Source organism: Palaemon carinicauda, chromosome 21 (assembly GCF_036898095.1).
Source record: "Palaemon carinicauda isolate YSFRI2023 chromosome 21, ASM3689809v2, whole genome shotgun sequence".
In the NCBI taxonomy this organism is placed as follows: domain Eukaryota; kingdom Metazoa; phylum Arthropoda; class Malacostraca; order Decapoda; family Palaemonidae; genus Palaemon; species Palaemon carinicauda.
In genome coordinates this window covers 112991581-113015770 of record NC_090745.1, presented here as the reverse complement: position 1 = coordinate 113015770, position 24190 = coordinate 112991581, and the positions used below count along the sequence as shown (strand labels likewise).

The 24190-nt window shown below is 33.8% G+C and overlaps 2 protein-coding genes across 2 annotated transcripts in view; one reads left to right on the top strand and one right to left on the bottom strand.

Moving 5' to 3' along the window:
- Window positions 1-24187, top strand: part of LOC137615511 (probable 3',5'-cyclic phosphodiesterase pde-5) — a 27960-nt gene extending 3773 nt beyond the window's left edge. The window contains 8 exon segments of the mRNA XM_068345425.1: window positions 2254-2354; window positions 5099-5310; window positions 5313-5335; window positions 10973-11131; window positions 15636-15805; window positions 18190-18301; window positions 19301-19381; window positions 23501-24187. Coding sequence (XP_068201526.1) covers window positions 2254-2354; window positions 5099-5310; window positions 5313-5335; window positions 10973-11131; window positions 15636-15805; window positions 18190-18301; window positions 19301-19381; window positions 23501-23791 — 1149 coding nt within the window. The 3' untranslated portion in view covers window positions 23792-24187.
- The window catches only part of LOC137615420 (probable 3',5'-cyclic phosphodiesterase pde-5), a 337922-nt gene that overhangs the window by 38123 nt on the left and 275609 nt on the right, over window positions 1-24190 (bottom strand).

Below are 24190 nucleotides of genomic sequence, written 5' to 3'. Positions count from 1 at the left end.
TTATCATCACCATCTCCTCGTACGCCTATTGACGCAAAGGGCCTCAGTTAATTTCTCCAGTCTTCTTTATCTTGAGCTTTTAATTCAATACTTCTCCATCATTATCTTCTACTTCGCGTTTCATAGTGAATGGATATGGATATATATATATATATATATATATATATATATATATATATATATATATATATATATATATATATATATATATATATATATATATATATATATATTTACATTTACATACATACTAATGTACGCGACCCATCAAAATGACAGCTAAAGATTTAGATAGACATGCACGCACAAGCAATTCTCTCTCCTTTGGGTATGACTGCTATATATATATATATATATATATATATATATATATATATAAATATATATATATATATATATGTGCGTGTGTGTGTGTGTGTGTGTGTGTGTGTGTATTTATATCTATATATATATATAAAATATATATATATATATATATATATATACATACATATATATATATATATATATATATATAAATATATATATATATATATATCTATATCCAGACACTTGCTCTTTATTATCATATAGGAAAGATATGGGGGTTTATATTTATCTATATATGCTCAAACGTAAATTATGAATGATATTGGATTCCAGAAAACTTATATAAAACTTTTACATTGTTGGATAAATGCCACTTCAAAATTGTCAATACATAACTGAAATTTCATTTAACTTATATTTTTGCCATCTCGGCATGGAAAGTTAAATCTAATAATTTTTTTCTATCTTATTTTGTATTATTCACAACAAGGCCAAAGTTTTATCACATATGTTATTAATAATCTTTTACCTGATATAATTTTCTTTATGTAGCATAACTGTTATTATCTTCCAGATGTGCCCTCTTCATTTTACCAGAAGTTGAACAAACATTCTTTTCATAAACTATCAGTATTTTTTTTATCGCTTTCTTTATTTTTACAATGCACGTTTTTATTAAAAACTAAATTTTTAAACAAACTTAGACCAAATGTTCCTAAACTGCTGCACTACATAGTCACCTTTGCTTTCAGAATCACAGTAATCTCAATATTAAAACAATGCTTCTCACACATTATAGATTTTAATTATTTTAGTTTTACATTTCCTTTTATATATATATATAAAATCCATGCAAAACTTTCCCTCTGTAGAACGATGCACTCGACGTAGCTGGAGTTTCTTGACAGCTGTTGGTCTCCATATAAAGTTTTATAATATAAGTGACCTAATATGCTTTCTGGGAGTCCTCTGGATTAACGTGCGAGGTGCCTCCCCCTTTCCAGGTAGCTCTGGAAGTGCTCAGTTACCACAATTCTTGCTCTGATTTTGAACTCGAGAACGTCCAGGGGGACTGTTTGGATCCCTATCCAGGACTGGATGAGTAAGTACTTCAGAAAAAAAAAAATAACTGGAAAATAAGGGCCGGCTCTATCATCGTAGCTACTCACTTTATTGTACGGTGAAATTCAATAGTCAGGCGACACTCACTGATCGTTACTCTCCCAGTGCACAGTAGAGTGTGTACGTTAGATTCACTGACGAGAGAAAGTGTCGGCGAACTTTTGAATTTGACTGTTACATGTGCTTCTGCAGCCGTCTTCCTGTGTTCTGTGGGTGGTGGTTACGTTTTCTATTACATGCTCTCTTGTACAGGGGATACCAGTCTATCTGCATTTTTCTCCATTCTCATCAACAAACCAGTGAGTCAAGCAAGGGAATGGTGGTATGTTTTCTACCCATTATTATTATTATTATTATTATTATTATTACTTGCTAAGCTACAACCCTAGTTGGAAAAGCAGGATGCTATAAGCCCAAAGGGACCCAACAGGGAAAAATATCCCAGTGAGGAAAGGAAAATAAGGAAAAATAAAATATTTTAAGAAGGGAAACAACATGAACTAAGAGAAGTACTTGCAGCGTTAGTTAATACAAAATATATTATAATTTGGAAAATATAGTTCCCATTCCCTTGCTCTCAGTGGAATGTTATCGTTCCTCAATAAAAAAAAAAAAATCTTACATATTAAACATCTGTGTCTGACCTTTACTCTGGTGTGTAGTTAGCTATCTCTTTTTTATTATCATTATCTTTCCGGATCCTTCCATTAATTTCTCTTGAATTGCTGTTGCTGCTGCTGCTGTTGCTGGTGCTGGCTGAGGTACCTCTCTCTCTCTTTTTTTTTTATCTAAAATACCTGCCTTCCCTGTCAACTATTCCAGGTAGCTCTTGAAATGATGAGCTACCACAGCAGTTGTGTGGAAGAGGAGCTTGACTTGTTGTCAAGGGAGCACGTCCCTGACGAAATTGCCGGCGTGGATGAGTAAGTAGAAATCATTTAAAAATAAAAAAAAAAGCTGAGATAAAGTAAAAATCAAAGGCTGTCCCAACTAAACTCAGGGAAGATAAATAGATAAATCATTCATAGGTTTCTCCTTCCATAAAGGAATTGCTTTAAACATTTTATTTTGGAGGGAAAATGGTATTCAAGATTAGATCTAACAGTGCTTCAGGGAATATTATTATTATTATTATTATTATTATTATTATTATTATTATTATTATTATTATTATTATTATTATTATTATTATTACAAGGTAGGCTATAACCCTAGTTGGAAAAACAAGATGCTGTAAGCCCAAGGGCTCCAACAGGGAACAATATAGATAAAATTAAATTTGTGATTCTATCCCTAAGTCAAAAATCACACTTGTTTGAAATAGTACTCTTCTCTATTGCAAGAAAATAATGATAATTATTATTTGTTAATTGTTAGCTGTAATAAGGAGGGTGGGTCCTGTTCTGTACATGAAAATTGATAGGCTAATTAATATTGGGTAACTATTCCAAATACGGCCTACCTTTTGTCTTACCAACTTATTATTAGGTAAAACAATTGAAATTATCAATGCTCAGCTTGTATCAAAAATATGTTTAAAGCAGTTCACTGTAATAATAGAAATATGCACATAATTTCCTAAAGCCCTTAAGCACCTGAATGTTTTTTACTTGTCATAAAGTTTACTAATATAATAAATATATGTTTAATATTGTTCATTGCATTGCTGTTTGTCTCTCTCTTTATATGCATGGTTCTCTCTCTCTCTCTCTCTCTCTCTCTCTCTCTCTCTCTCTCTCTCTCTCTCTCTCTCTCTCTCTCTCTCCTGTCAATATATTCATACTATCATAGGTACATATGTACTATGTGAATACGTACAGTAGCTATAAATTGAATTATATTTTATATATAAATCATATATATATATATATATATATATATATATATATATATATATATATATACATATATAATATATATATATATGTATATAAATATATATATATGTATATATATATATTTATATATATAAATATATATATATATATATATATATATATATATATATATATATATATATATACATAAACATATACTATGTACAGTATATGTATGAGTGTACGTAGATACATATACAGTATATATACATATACATGGTCTCATTATTTTAATTTCAGTTATTTTAGATATATTTTGTAACCATGCACCAAATGTACATAGTGCATTAATAAAACCTACAGCTGATCGATAACACAGTCAAGATTACTGGTGATGAATGACCTATGGAACATGTCACCCCAGAACATTGATGTAGTATTGTTTTTCCATTTAAAAAGATACGAATCTCTCTCTCTCTCCTCTCTCTCTCTCTCTCTCTCTCTCTCTCTCTCTCTCTCTCTCTCTCTCTCTCTCTCTCTCTCATTTAATAAGCTGTCATGTCCCCCCACATTTTAGGAAAACAACCAGCATGACACACACACTCTCTCTCTCTCTCTCTCTCTCTCTCTCTCTCTCTCTCTCTCTCTCTCTCTCTCTCTCTCTCTCTCTCTCTCCCTTATGTGTCAGCTTAAAACGCTTGTATTTTACGCTAATCGTCCGCTTATATACAAAAGCATGTTAATTCTAGTAGCAAAATTAGTTCTAGTAGCAAATTTAAAAAAAAAAATCCAAACTGGCTTTGGTATTAAAAGGCAAGATAAATTTAGTCATTTTTCCTATTTTTATTACTTTTCAACCTCTTTTAAATAATTATATTAAATGTTCAATGCAATACTGTTAGGACGCTTAATAATATTAAATAGTTATTTTGCAGAATGTTTAAAGCTCTTTTATTATAAGTTATCTGCAAAGAATAAAATATGATGATAGAATGAATATATAATTAATAATAGGAATTCTATAACATGTTTTTTAACGTATTTATTGACAGAATGTAGATGAAAATGAATCTGTATAATTTCATGTTAATGATAAAAAACTATTGAGTAGAAAATGTTAAAATTTTAAATCAGCCACAAAGTTATTTTAAATAATTCGTTGACAGAATGAATATATAATTGATATTATGAATTCAATACAATGTTTTTATTAACGTATGTATTGACGAAATATAGATAAAAATGAATTTATATAATTTCATGTTAATGATAAAAACTATTACAGCAGAAAAGGCTAAAAGTAGAAATGAGCCACAAAGTTATTTAATATGATGACAGAATGAATATATAATTAATATGAATTTAATACAATATTTTTATTAACGTATGTATCGACGAAATGTAGATGAAACATTAATCTATATAATTTCTTGTTAATGATAAAAAAAACTATTGGAGCAGAAAATGCTAAAATTTAAAATCAGCCACAAAGTTATTTTAAATAATTTGATGACAGAATGAATATATAATTGATATTATGAATTCAATACAATGTTTTTATAAACGTATTTATCGACAAAATGTAGATAAAAATGAATATATATAATTTCATGTTAATGATAGAAAACTATTTGAGCAGAAAATGCTAAAAGTTGAATTCAGCCACAAAGTTACTTAATATGATGACAGAATGAGTATTTAATTAATATTATAAATTCATTAACGTATGTATCGACGAAATATAGATAAAAATTAATTTATATAATTTTCATGTTGATAAAAAAACAAAGCAGAAAATGCTAAAAAACTGAAATCAGCCATATATTTATTCTAAATCTTTTTCCCGGCAGTTACTTCTTCAGCCCACTGACCCTAGACGACATGGAGAAGGTGCGGATGGCCATCTACATGTTTGTGGACCTCTTCGGCTTGACGAGATTCGATAAGGACTGCCTCATCAGGTTCACCCTGACGGTGAAGAAGAACTACCGAAGGGTCCCTTACCACAACTGGACGCACGGCTTCAGCGTCGCCAACTCCATGTACACCATCATCAAGAGGGCCCCCAAACATTCAGACCCTTGGAGGTAAGGTGTGCTGTTGAGATCCACTATTGATGTATCCCCTTCACTGTTAGGGAAAAAAAAAAATAATAATTTTAATCGGAAATTCTCCGTATAATATACTGTTCTCAGTGAAAAAAAAAACGGTGATTGAAATCGATAATTCTCAGTATAAGATACTGCTCTCAGAAAAATACGTAAATTTAATCGGAAATTCTGCGTAAGAATATACTGTTCTCAGCCGTATTTCAGTAAATTACGGGCGGTTATTATCTATATACGTGTTGGTGACCGTAAATATCACTCTTTTACGTCAGTACAGTATATCCATTTTAAAACGTTAAAATCCTGGAATAAATGTTTCCAGACATGCCGTTTTTTATGCAAGTTTTTAACAGTGTAGCTGCTTCAGAATTCGTAAGAACCATAATAATGTTCTTTGAATGCATGAAAGACCTTTGGAATGCATGTAAAGCTTTTGGTATCTGAATTGGCCCAGTAGCTACACTGCTAAAAATTTCCCGTATAAAAACAGTAAAAATCCTTAAATTAATGTTGCATTTTCCGTTTTAAAAAAGTTATATTGACGTGAAAGAGTAATATTACGGTCACCAACCCGTAAAAGATAATAACAATGTATAGTAAAATTACGGTCACTAGTATTTTACTGAAATACGGCCGAGAACGGTATATTTTCACGGAGAATTTCCGATTAAAATTACGGGTTTATTTTTTAACAGTGTATGTAGATTGAAGTCTTATGACCCCTCTTAGGTTATTTGAATTCATAAGCAAACTCTCTGGTTCCTATAGCGAAAGACTTCCCAAAATCATATTTTATTACAAACTTCTATTTGGAGTTTGGAGATCCACAGAAGTTATGATTTATGTTTATATGCATAAATTTCAACCTTACGAGCTTAGTATGAAAAACACTTGATAAACATACTGTTCAAAAGCAATAATTTCAACTCAGTTGTTTACTAGTTATGCTTTGAACTGTATGAATTACCAATTAATTTGTACGATCTGGAAAGTCCTTAGTTATACCGTTGGGTTGTATGGGACCTTTATATTAGCACTGACTAAATACAGGAGTTACAAAGTTATTATCTGGCCTTGCAGCTGAATCCAATGCTGGAAATAATTATTTACCTATCGACTTCAGAAAGGTATCGTAAGGGTAATGTTAAACATTATAAAAAGGGGTGAGGGGAGATTTGAAGCCATGTTTTTGTTTTAATTTTATCGAGACTTCTATTGTATTTCCCAGTATTCTAGTCCATTCCAACTCCAATAATGAAACTTCAGACTTACAATCACTCATATAAGTTGGTGGATGTCCTGGTGTTTGAGAGAGATTTCCTTTTTCCCCGTTTTGGACGACAGGTGTATGGAATCTCGAAACCGATCAACAATAGGTAGTTGAATATTTGGAAGATTTCGAGCTCACAGACACCTGTCGTCCAGAAAGGGGTGAAATGGAAATCTCTCTCAAACGCTCATACATCCACCCCTATCAGTAAATCTTGAAATACTAAAAGGATCCTTGCTGTGGTCCTTAAGTTTGGCCCCTAGCTGCACTTTACGCATATCCTTCTACTTTACCTCATTCCCGCTTCCTTTCTTCTTATTTTTGGTCAACCGCTTTTTAATTTTTATTTCAGTGTAACTGAGGGGTTTTCCCTGTTTATACTTTGATCAGAGAGATGCCAGATAATGAACGAGATGCCAGATATCACCATTTGACCACTTTGAGAGAAAAAACAAAACAAAACGGCATCATTGGGGACAAGATTATCGCCCAGTCGTTGTGCTTCTTAATGATCTCACGCCCCCAAATATATAAATCCATCATATTTTATTTTCCCACCAATTCATGCCGTTTCCACTGCAGTATTTAGACTTCAAACATCCTTCTTGGATTACCCAACAATCGAAGACGTTTCCTCATCGTCATTGTGATATTTCCCAACAGACAAAACCATGTCATCCGTATTAAACATACTCCAAAGCGTCTCCCTTGTATTCCTCAGCAATTTAAATCAATACTCCTCTGATACTTAAATTCTGACATCCGTCTTCCAATCCCCAATAATTGAAGCTCCTTTCATGATGATGATTATAGTTCAGATGTCCCTCTTGTATTCCCAACAATCGCTTCATTTTCCTTTCTCAAAATTCGACTTCAGACGTCCCTGTTTGTCTATTCTCAAGCAATCGAAGTCATTTCCTTTCTCAAAATTAGACATCAGACGTCCCTGTTTGTCTATTCTCAAGCAATCGAAGTCCTTTCCTTTCTCAAAATTAGACATCAGACGTCCCTGTTTGTCTATTCTCTAGCAATTGAAGTCATTTCCTTTCTCAAAATTAGACATCAGACGTCCCTGTTTGTCTATTCCCAAGCAATTGAGGTCCTTTACTCTCTCATAGACTTGAGACGTCCCTCTTTTATTCTTCAACAATCAAAACACTTTGGGATGTCCTTGCATTTAGTAATAATCGAAGCCCTTTCCTCCCTCATGATTAGTCTTGAGACTTTACTCTTGTATTCCCAAACAATAGAATTCCTTTTCTCTCTCCTAATTGAATTTAGTCTGGAGACGTCCCTCTCTTATTAAGCAACACTTAAAACCCTTTCTTCTCTCATAATTAGACTTCAGATATCCCTCTTATATTCCCCAACAATGGAAGCCCTATTCTCACTCATATTTAGACTTGGGACGTCCTTCTTTTATTTCCAAACAATATAAGCCCTTTCCTTTTGTATAGTTAGACTTTAGACATCCTCCGTTAATTCACTAGCAACCCGGGCCGTTTTCCCGCCAATAATCAGATACCAGACATCCATCGTATATTCAATAATCATCCAGGCTTCGGACGCCCAAAACCCTTTCCACTCCAGTAATGAAACGCCAGACTTCCCACTTGTGTTTCCTATCAATCAACTCTTTCCACTCCGTTACTCAAACTCCAGAGGTGCATCCTGCACTTCCAATCGCTCAAAGCCCTTTCACTCACCAGTAATCCTTGCTGCACTTCTCAGTAATGAAGTTATCCCCCAAAATCAAAAGTCCTTCTACTAGAATTACTAGATTTCTGATATATATTTTGTATTCCTTAACAGTTGATACTGTTTCCACTCAAAAAAAGAAAAAATGAAAAAAAAGAAATATATATATATATATATATATATATATATATATATATATATATATATATATATATATATATATTTCAGGCGTTTTTCTTGAGCTCTTATCTCTACTCCAATAATTACTTATCAGATGACCTTCGTATATTTTAAAAAAAGATCCTTCCTACCCCACTAAATAGACTTTAGGTGTCCCTTTTGTATTCTTCAATGGTGGTAGTCCTTTCCACCTCAATAATTAGACTTCAGACGTCCTTCTGTATATCCAATAGTCAAAGCCCCTTTTACCACCTTTAATTAAATTTCAGACTCCCTTTTGTATCCCTCAAACAATCGAGGCTATTTTTACTCCAATAGATAAGATTTGCAATACGCCTGCGCCGATGGACACGACATCTCATCCTCAGAGATGAGGTCTTTTGCAACTCCTCGTTACGCTACCCAGCAACCACACATTTCATCATCGAAGATGAACAACAATGTATTATTCGCATGTGTTATTGCAATCCAGACTGTCAAGTCGGATCATTTCTAGTCATTTCATACATGCGAGAGTAGAATCAAGAGTGGCTTCATCAGGAAGGCTGTTCAAAAGCCATGAATATAAAACAGAGCTCAGAGCGACGGTAGATTCCGCAGAAAATTGAGTGCCTCGCAAAATATGCATATTTATGCTACTTCATTTTTCTACGTTCGACATAATTTTTTATGAAGTTTTTCTAATTTTTAATGCAGTTTTACTAACTTTTTATGTATTTGTTTTTCCCCGGCGTCAAAAGTTGATGGAGCGACAACATGGTAGAGGCCATGAGATTAGTTTTTTTTTTTTTTTTTTTTTTTTTTTTTTTTTTTTTTTTTTTTTTTTTTTTTTTTTTTTTTTTTTTTGATAAAGAGTTGATGGAGTGTCAACATGATGGAACCGTATGTTTTTTTCCCCCTGATATTAAAAGTTGATGGAGTAACAACATTTTAGAGGCAATGAGATTAATTTTGATATCGTTTTATTGTTTTTATTTGATAAAGAGTTGGTGGAGTGTCATCATGGTGGAAGCGTTGTGGCGGAACACATGTAAATGAAGATCAAATCTGCGACTAATGAGGCAAGCAAATTCGTTATCACAGAAGTGGATATCGAACACATTATTTTTTTTTCATCAAAGATTATCACAAATGTCATTTTTTTTTATCGATGAGACCAGGGACGAGTAATACCGTGCAAAACCAGGCCGATTCAACAAGAACTTTTATTAAATTTACTTGATTACTAATTATCATTATTGTTATTTTTATTATCATTATTATTATTATTATTATTATTATTGTTATTATTACTTTTGTTATTATTTAGGTAGTAGACCCTCTTTAAGGCCCGTTTCGTTAAATACAATGGCTGCCTCAATAGCATTAATAGAATATTTTATTATTATTATTATTATTATTATTATTATTATTATTATTATTATTATTATTATTATTATTATCTATGTAGTAGACCCCCTTTAAGGCCCGTTTCGTTAAATACAATGGCTGCCTCAATAGCATTAATAGAATATATTATTATTATTATTATTATTATTATTATTATTATTATTATTATTAATATTATCTATGTAGTAGACCCCCTTTAAGGCCCGTTTCGTTAAATACAATGGCTGCCTCAATAGCATTAATAGAATATAATATATTATTATCATTATTATTATTATTATTATTATTATCTAAGCTTCAACCCTAGTTAGAAAAGCATGATGCTATAAGTCCAAGGGATCCAACAGGGAAAAATAGCTCAGTAGAGAAAGGAAATAAACTACAGGAGAAATAATGAATAATTAATATGAAATATTTTAAGATGAGTAACAGGGTTAAATCTAACTGAGGCCCTTTGCGTCAATAGGCATAGGAGGAGATGATGATGATGATGATTACTTATGTCAGTCTGTTCACCATAAAGATATTCTATGCAAGTTTGAACTTCTGAAGTTCCCCCGATTCACTTGCCTCGATTAAGATCATTCCACAATCTGGTCACAGCTGGAATAAAACTTTCAAAATACCATGCTGATAAAATTCTTCCGCTGTTTGGATAATATTGATGTACCTTTTGGACCAGCTTCATCTCTTTTTTAGCTATTTTTGCTGACACCAAAAGGTCTTTTTCTTCTTCTTCTTCTTCTTCTTCTTCTTCTTCTTCTTCTTCTTCTTCTTCTTCAATGACCTTCGATGTCAGGATGCTAGAAAACCTCAAATCAACCAATCAATCTTCTTCTTCTTCTTCTTCTGTTGATTGGCTGGGGCTTTTCTCCGGACGTGAGCTCTTTGACAAAATGTCATAACCCCTAAAGTAAAAAAAAAAAAATGTTTCTTTTGATATCTCCTAAGATCCTTTGTAAGTTTGTAAACATTATTTTTTTCAGAGGAGCTTGTTGACCACATGACAATATTCCCTGATTTAGAAATTCATCCTAATCTTTGTTTTTTTTTTTTTTTTTTTTTTTTTTTTTTCGCAGTGCCTTGCGTTGTTCGTCGGGTCACTGTGCCATGACCTGGACCATCGTGGGAAGAACAACAAATTCATGTTGGAGACGGAGAGTCCTCTAGCGGCCATTTACACAACCTCCACCTTAGAACACCACCATTTCAACCAGACGGTGACCATTTTACAACAGGTGAGATTTTTTAGTTTTATGGTATTTTTTTTTTTCTTTCAGTAATTAAGTCTCGTCTTCAAGCAAGTTTTCGGAGCCTTTGTATATCAGCGGCCAATTCCTCACGCATTCAATAAAGATGGACATTAACTAACATAAACTTTCCCCCCTAACCTAACCTAAAAGCCGTGTCCTTACCTACTTAGCTAACGGGGGGCTAACGTCCCCCTACGACCACCCTTACACTGCCGTATTCTAAGTTAGACAATAATACATACAGGTGGCTGCTATCATACATACACCCCAAGTTTTCTTGCATTTCTTGCTTGTCTTTTTTTTTTTTTTTTTTTTCTTTTTTTTTTTAAGGCAGAATCTTAGTCTATTTCTCCGTTCCTTTTATTTCGTTAAAGATTAAATGTTTAAACAATCTTTTAAATCTAAATTAATCAATATATCTGTTCCATTACTGTCATTTATTTAATTATTTACTGGATATATTTTCTTCTTTTCTTTAGCAATTAAAGACTGGTTCATTGTCATCACTGAAATAATGATAACCCTCATTTCGAAATGCAGTAATACCTATAAACTATTCTTATGCAGTTAGGGCAACAGCCAATTTTCAGACTATTTCTATAAATTTCCTTAACAAACACAAAACATTTATTTACCTCCTTCAACGAGGTTAGTCAAAAGGTTTATTTCCACATGTGTATTTCTGTCAACCACACATTCTACATCTGAGCCCTCCAACAACTGCCAAATCCATGTATAAATCTTCTCCAGAACTATTGCCATTATCTTGTCATGATTCTCCTTATCCTCTTTTACAAATTTTCATTTAGTGTTTCCAGTAAATATTTTATACATAACGGAAAGTCCTACCAAGCATTTTCCATCCAACTACGGTTGTCGTGGCCGATGTGGTAACGTCCGTGACTGGTGAACGCCAGACTGGGGTTTGAGTCTCGCTCAAACTCGTTAGTTTCTTTGGTCGTTGTAACCTCACTATCCTAGTGAGCTAAGGATGGGGTGTTTGGGGAGCCTATAGAACTAACTGCTGAGTCATCAGAAGCCATTGCCTGGGCCTCGTTTTTGCTTTGGTGAAGACGAGGCTTGGGCACTGATCATATGTATATATGGTCAGTCCCTAGGGCATTGTCCTACTTGATAGGGCAATGTCACTGTACCTTGTCTCTGGCATTCATGAGTGGCCTTTAAACCTATGTCCTAGCTTGGGTAGAGAGGGGGCTTGGGCGCTAATCAAATGTATATATGGTCAGTGTCTAGGCCATTGTCCTGCTTGATAGGGCAATGTCACTGTCCCTTGTCTCTGCCATTCATGAGCGGTCTTTAAACCTTTAAACTAAACTTGAAATTCTCCTTCCTACGTTAATTAACGTGCATCGTCTTCCCTGTCACTACCAGATTATAATAGCTTCGTTAACCTAGTTACGAAGCCTCCCGTCTCCTTCCTCCTCTCAGTGGCTGACATCCTCAATTTGTCAGTTTCTAATCCATAGATCCATTTAAGACTTTCCATATCGGGGACCATCAAAACGTATTAACTACTGTATGTCTTTACACACGTCCGTGTTCTTTGTGTGTAGTATTAAACACACACTCATATATGTATGTATGTATGTATGTATGTAATATATATATATATATATATATATATATATATATATATATATATATTTATATATATATAAATAATTTTATATATATATGTATATATATATATATATATATATATATATATAGAGAGAGAGAGAGAGAGAGAGAGAGAGAGAGAGAGAGAGAGAGAGAGAGAGAGAGAGAGAGAGAGAGAGAGAGAGAGAGAGGCAGTAGTTCTTATAGATGATATCCCTCTGGCATTTCTAAAATCAACAATTTAGTAATAGATTACAATTAAAAAAAAAAGTCAATCGAGACTTTTTGGGTACTCCAAAGGACTTAATATTATATTTTCCCCACACTGATATTGAGCTATGGAAACTGATAAGAATTCTTAATGACCATATCTGAGAAACAGTTGATTGATATATGACACAAGATATTTTTTTTTTATTTCTCATTGTGTCCTTTCCTCACTGGGCTATTTTCCCTGTTGGAGCCCCTGGGCTTCTAGCATCCTGCTTTACCAACTAGGGCTATGACTTAGCAAGTAATAATAATAATAATAACAATAACAATAATAATAATAATACATAAAGGCTTCTATAGAGCAAAACAGATTGAATTAATCAATTTGTCCAGATAGTTTAAAAGGTTCTTAATTTTATTTCTTCGTTTTATTTTTGGTCAGCAATTTCTTGAAAGAGAAAAAGAGTAAAACCTGCTAGTCCATGAGCCACATTTGTTGATTTTGCATCAAAAATAATGTCAGAGGAAGAGCATTTTCTATCAACGCATTTAAAAGAGATAAGAAATGCATCCTGGAAATTTATCGATAAAGTTTTTGAGATATCTCGGGACAGTCAGATAACAAACAAGATGATAAAAACAAATAACTTAATAAAAACTATTGAATGCTTATCTTTCATCCAGTTTCATTGCCAAGATAATGGATGTCTTTGTGTGTGTTCTCTCTTTCCAGTTTTGATTGAATTTTGATATCTTAAACATGACTTTATCCCAAAGTAGATTTCCTTCATCTATATATGTTCCTTCATTATTATTATTATTATTATTATTATTATTATTATTATTATTATTATTATTATTATTATTTGCTAAGCTACAATATTTGTTGGAAAAGCAGGATGCTATAACCCCAGGGACTCCAACAAGGATAATAGTCCAGTGAGGAAAGGAAACAAGAAAAAATAAAATATTTCAAGAACAGTAACAACATTAAAATAAATATATCTGTAAACTATAAAAACTTTAACCAAACAAGAGGAAGAGAAATAAGATAGAATAGTGTACCAGTGTACCCTCAGGCAAGAGAACTCTGACCCAAGGCAGTGGAAGACCATGGCACAGAAGCTATGGCACTATCCAAGACTAGAGAACAATGGTTAGATTTTGGAGTGTCCTTCTCCTAGAAGAGCTGCCTACCATAGCTAAAGTCTCTTCTACCCTGGTTTGATTTTGGAGTGTCCTTCTCCTATAAGAGCTGCTTACCATAGCTAAAGAGTCTCTTCTACCCTTACCTAGAGGAAAGTGGCCACTGAACAATGATAGTGTAGTAACCTCTTGGGTAAAGAAGAATATAGTTTGGTAATCTCAGTGTTGTCGATGTATGAAGACAGGAGAATCTGGAAAGAATAGGCCAGACTCTTCGGTGTATGTGTAGGTAAAGGGAAAATGAACCGAATCAGAGAGAAGAATCCAATGTAGTACTATCTGCCCAGTCAAAGGACCCCATAACTCTCTAACGGCAGTATCTCAACGGGTGGCTGGTGCTCTGGCTAACCTTCTACCTCTTTTTGAATGACAGTGATTATAATCCGAATTGGATTTAGATTTACTGATTAATATTATTATAAGGCTTCGCAGAAACCTCCCCACGAGCAAACATAATCCACGTGACACAATCAGCCAGCCTTAAACAATCATTTGGATAACAGTATAATAATTCCCATACGGCCATGATTAGATTAATCTGATTTAATCATTTCATATCTTCCCAGAACTCTCATTAATTAAGTAACTGTCTGTAGTGTTTAATGAAAACTATGGGAACTGCTGTTGTAGTAGAAAATACAGTTTGTCACGATGCAAGTAAAGGTTTAAAGGCAGCTCATGAATGGCAGAGGCAAGGGACAGTGACATTGCCCTATCGAGCAGGACAATGCCCTAGAGACTCACCATATATACATATGATCAGCGCCCAAGCCCCCTCTCCACCCAAGCTAGGACCAAGGAGGACCAGGAAATGGCTGCTGAGGACTCAGCAAATAGACCTATAAGCTCCCCCCCCCATCCTTAGATCACAAGGATGGTGAGGTTACAGAGACCAAAGAAACTAACAAGTTTGAGCGGGACTCGAACCCAGTCTGGCGTTCACCGGTCAGGGGCGTTACCGCATCGGCCACCACAATGCATTAGTAAATAATTGAACCACTTTCCCTCTGCGCTTCAGAATTGGGATTTGTGCCTATAACTAAATACAAAGCCCAGATTTGACTTTGAAGTCTTCATGGCTGTTGCAGTTTAGCAAAATTTATTGAAATAAGCTTTTATGAATGTATGTTCATTTCAACTAATAATAATAATAATAATAATTATTATTATTATTATTATTATTATTATTATTATTATTGTTGTTGTTGTGATTATTATTATTATTATTATTATTATTATTATTATTATTATTATTGTACATTAACTGCAAAAATTCACTGAAAACTAGCCTAAGAATCCATAATAAATAGCAAATCAGGCATCCCTTAAATACAGTTCCCATACATTAAAAATAAGAAATAGCAGAAAAAATAGGAAAATGTTAATTGCAAACAATCATTAATTGTGTAATCTAAAGAAATCATACTCATTCCCTATAATCATTCCCCAGGAAGGACACAACATCTTCGGCAAGCTGACATCGTCTGAGTACAAGCAAGTTCTGGGCAACATCAAACACTGCATCCTCGCTACAGATCTGGCTATGTTCTTCCCCAATAAGGCCAAACTCGCCAAATTGATGGAGGAGAACCTTTTCGATTGGGATAATACAGAGCATCGGTAAGTCAATCTCTCTCACTCTCTCTCTCTCTCTCTCTCTCTCTCTCTCTCTCTCTCTCTCTCTCTCCCCCTCCCCCCAGACCATCCAAGACTGGAAGATGCAAAATACACCGGAAGATGCATTAGCAACTCTCTGGTGGATATACGAGGTGCCTTACACTGAGGGACCTGGGGGAACCCAAACATAAAATAAGGCTCTCTCTCTCTCTCTCTCTCTCTCTCTCTCTCTCTCTCTCTCTCTCTCTCTCTCTCTCTCTCCTGTGTGTCTGTTATTGTCCCGTATGGTAAAATATTTTTCTTGGAGCTAACTGAAAAGATTCCCCTTTGCATCTCCAGCCCAACGTTAACGTCTCTCTCTCTCTCTCTCTCTCTCTCTCTCTCTCTCTCTCTCTCTCTCTCTCTCTCTCTCTCTCTCTCTCTCTCTAAAAATCTTTTGTGTTAATACAAGAATGTTGTAGGCTATTTTTGTGTCGATGAGTGCTAATGTCTTTTCCAAATAAATTGTAGATATTAAAGTTATTCCTTTCAGCAAGGCACTTTGCGAGAAAGGGTCAGGTTACCATAACAACAGTAACTATTATAATATAATATTACTTATTCTTAATTGTTATTATCATCATGATTATTATTAGCCAAGCTACAACCCTATTTGGAAGAGCCGGATCCTAAAAACAACTCTGGGCAGAATAGAAATAGTGATATAACAATTAAACTAAATACATTATGTGAAATGATAACAAAGCATGAGATACATTAAGATCAGTAACAGTGTAAAAATAGACCAGCGGCAGCCGATTTGGTAAAGTCTCTGACTGGTGATCGCCAGACTGGGGTTCGAGTCCCGCTCATACTCGTTAGTTCCTTAGGTCGCTGCAACCTCACCATCCTTGTGAGCTAAGGAATTGGGGGTGTTTGGAGGAGCCTATAGGTCCAACTGCTGAGTCATCAGCAGCCATTGCCTGGCCCTCCTTTGTCCTTGCTTGGGTGGAGAGGGGCTTGGGTGCTGATCATATGTATATATGTTCAGTTTCTAGGGCATTGTCCTGCTTGATAGGGCGATGTCACTGTCCCTTGCCTCTGCCATTCATTTCCAGCCATTAAACCTTTAAATGAGACATTGTAACCCATTCAACAGAAAAGAATTTGCAACAAATTTCAACTGTCAGATTTGGAAGATCATTCCATAATCTAGTCACAGCAGGAATAAAACTTCTAGAATACTGTTTAATATTGTGCCTTATGATGGAGAAGGCATGACTGTTATGGAAAAGATCCCTCAAAGTGTCATTTCAGTCTGCTTGAGTCTTGATTTACAATTAGTGACAGGCTGCTCAGTCTTAATTACCAATGAAACCAAGGCATTATCAGGTGTCACAAGTGGAGCACCAACCTTACTTGTTAAAACACCAGTGGAATCAGTGTATACATGGTTAGTTTACTGTTCTTTTATAAACTAAATAAGATTTCAAGTAGTTTCATTACACATTTTTACTTGACGTAACCTTCGTAATACTCGTAGGAGAATGAAAGACGATCATGGCAGGCATATGTGTTTTCAAATAATGATTTAGTAAACTGATCTCATAAACATTTACTTCTCATTTGAATTAACCAACAGGTAGGGATGATGCAAATTTGGTTGACTCTGTGCATAATAAAACTTTGCAAAATAATGTATTCTTTTATAAAATTCAGTTTACTAAAGGTATAAGCTTTCATGGATTTTGTATTCTTTATAGAACATTTGCTAAGCCAAACATTTAAAAGTTGTAAACAGGTGGATTTAGATTGTTACATAATGCCTTTACAAAATCTTTGTACTGTAGGCCTGTAGTATAATTCAATATGCAAGAGTACTTCAGCTAGAATATCAGGCTTACTTGCTTAAGAAGAGTTTGATTCCTTTGGGGCAAGGAGAAATTTGTGCCAGTACTGTTGAAACTCATTATACCTATATTGATGTAAACTGTAAAGTATTAAGTAATTAGTCTACTATGGCTGTTCACTGTCAAAGTCATAAAGTTCATGATGGTAACCAGTTTTTGGGACTTCATCTTTTAATACTTACTGAAAGCCAGAAGGGTAACACCTGGAGCTAATTCCTGAGGGAGAAAATATACATATGTATTTATGTGCATATGGTAAAGATCACAAGGCTGCACCCTTCTAATACCATACCCAATGAAAGGTATAAAAATGCACTGTGGGAATATATATACAGTAAATATGTATTGTGTATGTTTATTGTTTGTGTGAAGATAGATAGCTAGGTAGATTGAACGATATATAAATATTCCTATTAAAAGGAAAAATGTAGTCTACTTTATTTAATTAATGGCTAACGAAACATGAATGTTACTGATCTGAGGTCTATCTCCCAACAGGTTACTGATTGAAGCCATTGCTATGACAGCCTGCGACTTATGCGCCTCTGCTAAGCCTTGGGACATCCAGGTGGAGACCGTCAAAGTCATTTTTGAAGAGTTTTATGAACAGGTTAGAAACCTCAGCTGCCTACCTACATACGTTTGTTTGTTTATTTATTTGTTAACTGAAGAATTATTTTAATATAATTTGTAGGTAGGAAATTGAAAGAGGCATGGTTGATGTTTACAAAGGTATTACAAAAAAGCTTATTAAAGGAGGCATATTAGGTTATTAAAGGAACATTTGAGTAACAGAGTATATTCCACATCGCGCAAATGATGGGATTAAATTTTCAAACCGGCTGATCCTCAAGTTTGGCAGATTTTCTATTGACAATTAAAAGGTGGAGCTTTCCTCTAACCTCGGTGCTCCAATATCCTTTTATTTTCTGATGAATATATCATTGTAAGAGACACCACATTTGCCACCATGAACTGGAACTTTAACTTTTCTTTGTTCCTGAGTCGTATGAACTGTTTAAAAATGAAAATTATTCTTCAAGCGGAACTTGGTTTATATTTTCTTCAACGAAACCTAATAAAGGAGGAACCATTCTTGCTTGGCATTTTTTATAATAGAAAATGTGATAAAGACATGATTGGGACATTTATCTCAAGTCCAACACTTTAATTTTTCCAATGTACCTTAAGATTCCATTATATTTGTGTATCCAGTATTGTATACATATATATATATTATATATATAATATATATATATATATATATATATATATATATATATATATATATATATATATATATATATATATATATATATATATTGTATACATATATATATATATATATATATATATATATATATATATATATATATATATATATAAATATATATATATATATATATACTGTATATATATATATATATATATATATATATATATATATATATATATATCTGTTTGTACGTGTATGAATGCATACAGATATACATAATTATGTGCATGTGTTATTGTGTGTGATAGATGCTGCAATACCAAAATAGCTTCAAGGGACATTTCATTTATTTTAGGGAAATGGACAAAGTTCAAAATTTTTCTTTAATTTCAGGGAGATGCTGAGAAAGCAGTAGGTAAGAGCCCCATCCCTATGATGGACCGTGAGAAGACCGATGAGCAGGCAGGATCACAGGTATTATTATTATTATTATTATTATTATTATTATTATTATTACAGAATTACTTTACCTTAATTTGAATATTCTAGCACTTTTGATATTTTTGGCCTCTTGATTGCAAATGTGAAATTTTATGCTGATATGATACTACAGGTACCTAAACTGTGTAATTATGCAATAGATTTGACATTATAGTATAATGATAAGTCAACACTTTAATGTAGTCTTTCAGAAATATTCTTAATGTAGAATTCAACTAATCATGTCATTGTTTTTTTCTTAAATCTTAGTTGAATTCACTTTACAGTACTTTTTTTTCTTTCATCGTTTTATTTAATATTATTCCTTCTTCTTTTGTTTGTTTTTTTGATAGTCCAAGTTTCGATGTCTGTAAATCCACATTGAAATTTTTCTCTTGTAATAGGTTACAATAATTTTCTTGACACTTTATCAGCAGAGCTTAACCAAAAACCATACACATTAACAAAAATAGAATTGTATTGATTTAAATCACAAATGATTGGTATTAACCACAAAGTAACACTAGAATTGCTGAATAAAATTAAGGAGCTCAGAAAAGAGACTAAATCATTGAATGCAAAGGAAGATTCTACAGTGAAATATTAACTTCGATGTATCTTGTAAAATTTCCTTTTGATGTTGCACTTGACAATACAGAAACAATCACTGTCAATGTATCGCACAAAATAATGATAGTCAAACTTACCTTGGATAGACATGCCCACTTGGCAACCTAATATTCATGATATCCTACAATATTTGGTTGTCTTCCAACTAGTTTCTTTACAATAGCCTCCAATTTCCATGCTCTTGTAAGTGCATGTCCCTCCTTTATTTTCACATGTAAATATCTATATTAATAGCAGAGTTGATCCAGTTCCTGGGTGGTACAGTTCTGACATAGGCATTTCTTCAGCAATCCATACTAAGCATTACTTTTACATATTGGAAAAATGGACATCTGCATCTCTGTAATACTTCATATGTGTTTTTCAAACTTAAGCTACTGTTGTAGCATCACTTTCAACATCTTATACAGAGCATAATCAGCACCTGAGCCTCCCCTGCAGCAACTGTATTGTTATTATAGATACTGTATATATCTGTACCTGTTTCTCACATCACTCTTGGGACTATTTCTGTTAGCATCATGTTGGTCTTCTCTATGTTTAACCAATCTTCTGTGTCCTACTTTCCATCCAAATCATCCAAATGTTACATTTTTCCTCCACACCCTTTGGTGTTGTTTCCTTGTACATGTCCAAGTTGTTATAACAACCTCAAAGACTACAATGGCGGGAGAATTTTTTGCAATAAGATCTATTCACAGGGCAGCTAGTTGTAAACTTGCACCATACAAATTAAATTACTGTACTTCATTTGGCATAGCTCTCAGAGTTACCCACTTGAACTTGAGTTTGTCATTTTCCAATAACCAGCCATGATGATAAGGTGTAGAAGCATTTATTTATTTGTGAATACACCATCAATATATTGCTGCTTGATAAGTTGCTACAAAAAGTGACATTGTAGTCTGTCCTGAATAGGAGGGAAAGAAACTTTACTACACATATTCTAATAGACTTGAAGCCTGACCTTATCAATGATTTTCTTTTATGAAATCCATACAGGAGACATGTGAAGTATTGAAAGTCAATCAGTAGCTTTTCAGATGGTAACCAATCCAAACCAAGGTTTGAGAAGTATGACCTGAATGTTGGATTTTTTTCTGAATACAGTGAAGGCTAATGCTTTTACCTTTTCTTTAAAGAACTCACACTATCATACCCAGTGAAACAGTGCAATCCCAGAACGGCATCACATAGATCTCTACAGTAAACTGCTTTTACTTTATCAATATCGTACATGAAACCACTGTGACTAGAAGTATGAATAGATACACTGGCATCAAAATCATAAGCACAAGCAATGACAAGTACAAAAACATCTGTATTTGGGTTAATAATTACTGGTGTGTTACATGTATCTACCTCCTGGTGGTCACGCTAAGATCTGTTACTAATTGTGTACTAACTTTTCCATTATCTTTCTTTGTATGACATTCAGTGTCATGTGCAAAAATAAGTGTTAAATTTCCTAACCATACTTTAATGTTTTGCCATTGCTGAAGCAGATGCTTAACAAAAACCTCTTGGTTCTTTCTATATTATAAATGTTGGTGCCAGTTTACGGGAACTTTCTGTTTGTTGCTTCTAAGATGGAATATCTGCCCTCCAACACTTTTCATACAGTGGAGCTAGCTGTTCATTACATTTATTTAGATCTCTGGATAAGAATACCAAATAGCATCTACTCTGTTGGCATTAACACATTTATCATTATTTATAGTTTATTTAAGTTATGGACATTTGTGGCTAACTCTCCAAAGGTTTTTTGCATATAATGTTGTTCTAGCTTCCTCAACACTACTGCTAAGAGATTACAAGAAGTGGATAGTATAATGCTAGTCCTGATATGATATCATGTATGTCTTTGGTAATGAGATGTACTGCACAAGATCAGATTTTCGGATTTTTAGTAACTGACCATCTAGTTTCCCATGAGCTTCCATTATATTTGTAATAGTGTGTTTAATTACACTTTCCAGAGTTGACAATTTTACTTGAAATATTAGAAAGTCTTCTTAACACCATATTATCATTCGCTACACTTACCTTCTTATCATTGCCAGAATCATTTACTTTCCTTTAACAAGTGCTTGCTTGATTGGTTTAAATACAAATTTCTTCTCTTCATCAAGCCTTTCCTTTACAGACTACAGAGATATTTTTTTCCAATCCATAGGGGTCTCATCTTATCATTTTTCATTTCTTCTGTTGCACAAAATCCTGGAGACACATTGACTGTACTCTTTCCCTGAATGGAATTATATGATCTGATATATACTCCTTCATGTTTTGTATAATTTCCTCGTTCTTAACCGTTGTACCTGGTTCCAGTTCTCCCTTTAAATTTTTTACATGCATAGAATGATCACCCGTGGTTTCATAGTGACGATTGAGAACATTGCTTCTCATCACCTATCTATTTACTGCATTCCTCTTAAGGGAAAAGCAACTATATCCAGATTTGAATTTAGAATCTTTGTTTATGGTTTGCTTTATGGGCTGATCACATGTCACTTTGGAAAAGCCATATGAGGATTGCCGCTGAACCTAAGCTCTCCAGACTGTAAAGGATCATCAGAAAATGTATGCATTGTAGTTAGGCGCGATGACATTTATGGTCCACAAGTGTCATCGTTTTTACAATAAATAAGGTATTGAGGAATCCAACTGCACTACTGCAAGTTTGACTCGAGACTGCTGATACACGTTCGGTCGCATTTTAATGATACCAATTTTGAAAATGAACATACGGTATGTCATTTGATCTAACAATTAACCAAAGTCACAAGGAATTTTCAACATCATATCGGTTATATTCTCTGATATTAATATCTTCTGTCTTTTTTTAAATGCGGATAGTCCTGCGAGTCGAAGTATTCATCAGAACGAACAGGCATGATTCAGCACAGTCCTTTGTTTACATTTATTATTCAAACATTATTCTATTAGATAAGTATTTTTTTTTATAAATAAAACTGCATACATTCCGGATACTTTATTGAGGTTTTATTTCGTTCACCATTAAAAATTCTCAAATATCAAGTTTTATTTAGTTTGCCGTGAAAGTACTATTTTTGTTGGCCTTTTTAGCATGTAGGAAATAATATTATTCTCATAAAAAGTAGCTTTTCAAAAGGCTATTATTTCATGAATTTGCACATATATTTGGTTAAGCTCCTTACAACTAGCTTCTATGCTGTATGACCTATCATATTTATAAGAAATTAGCAATGCAAATTCATAGCCATCAAAAGTGGAAGACATTCAAAATTGGCCTCTAGACTATGAAGCAAAAACTGGAAAAAAAATCAAACTAGTGGTGAGCCATATCAGACGCATAGAAAATCTATATATCGTCCTAAACTCATTTTTAAATGTTCTATTCTTACTACTCACTGATTTTGTTTCCCGCCTTGCTATTTTAAGCAAGAATAAGAAAGTAAGCCGCACGAGACAGTTGCTTAATATGCCCCGTTTTTACAGGTCGGATTCCTGTCAGGAATTTGCATTCCGTGCTATGACCTCCTCACCAAGTTGATTCCAGTGACAGAGCCTTTGCTGGACGGCTGCAAGAAGAACTTGGAAACCTGGAAGCAGATCGCAGCAGACAAGACAAAGGAATTGGAAGCCAAACGCCAAGAGGATGAAGAAGAAACAGACACTGGGATTGAAGAAGTAGCAGAGGACGAGGAGGACCCAACAGTAGATGACATTGAGGACGATGTAGCAGACAACAATAGTCGACAGCAACAGCTGAAGGAAGATGGGACGTAAACGAAGAGATACCCAATGCATTTTCTTGTGATAAATGACCTACTCGTATAGAGAAGAAAATACAAAGGCTCTTTGTACAGACAATTCTATATTTATTTTTGCTAAAATTGCTCATATGGGTCACGGCTGTATGCGCAGTTAATCCGAGCGGAGGCTTGATGCATTATAGTTGTATTTTTATGAAATCTATAATATTGAAGCATCCCCATTGTTGTAATAATTCACTGAAAGTTATAAATTTCTGTAAATAGATGTGGATATCAGGATTTTAAAAATGGGTTCTGCATAATTCACTTACATTGTACTTCTCTAAGATGCCATAAACACTGTTTAGCTGAATACAGTATATTTTCAAAGCAAGATTTTTGACTGGTCAAGGATAAGCATTGTATTAATCAA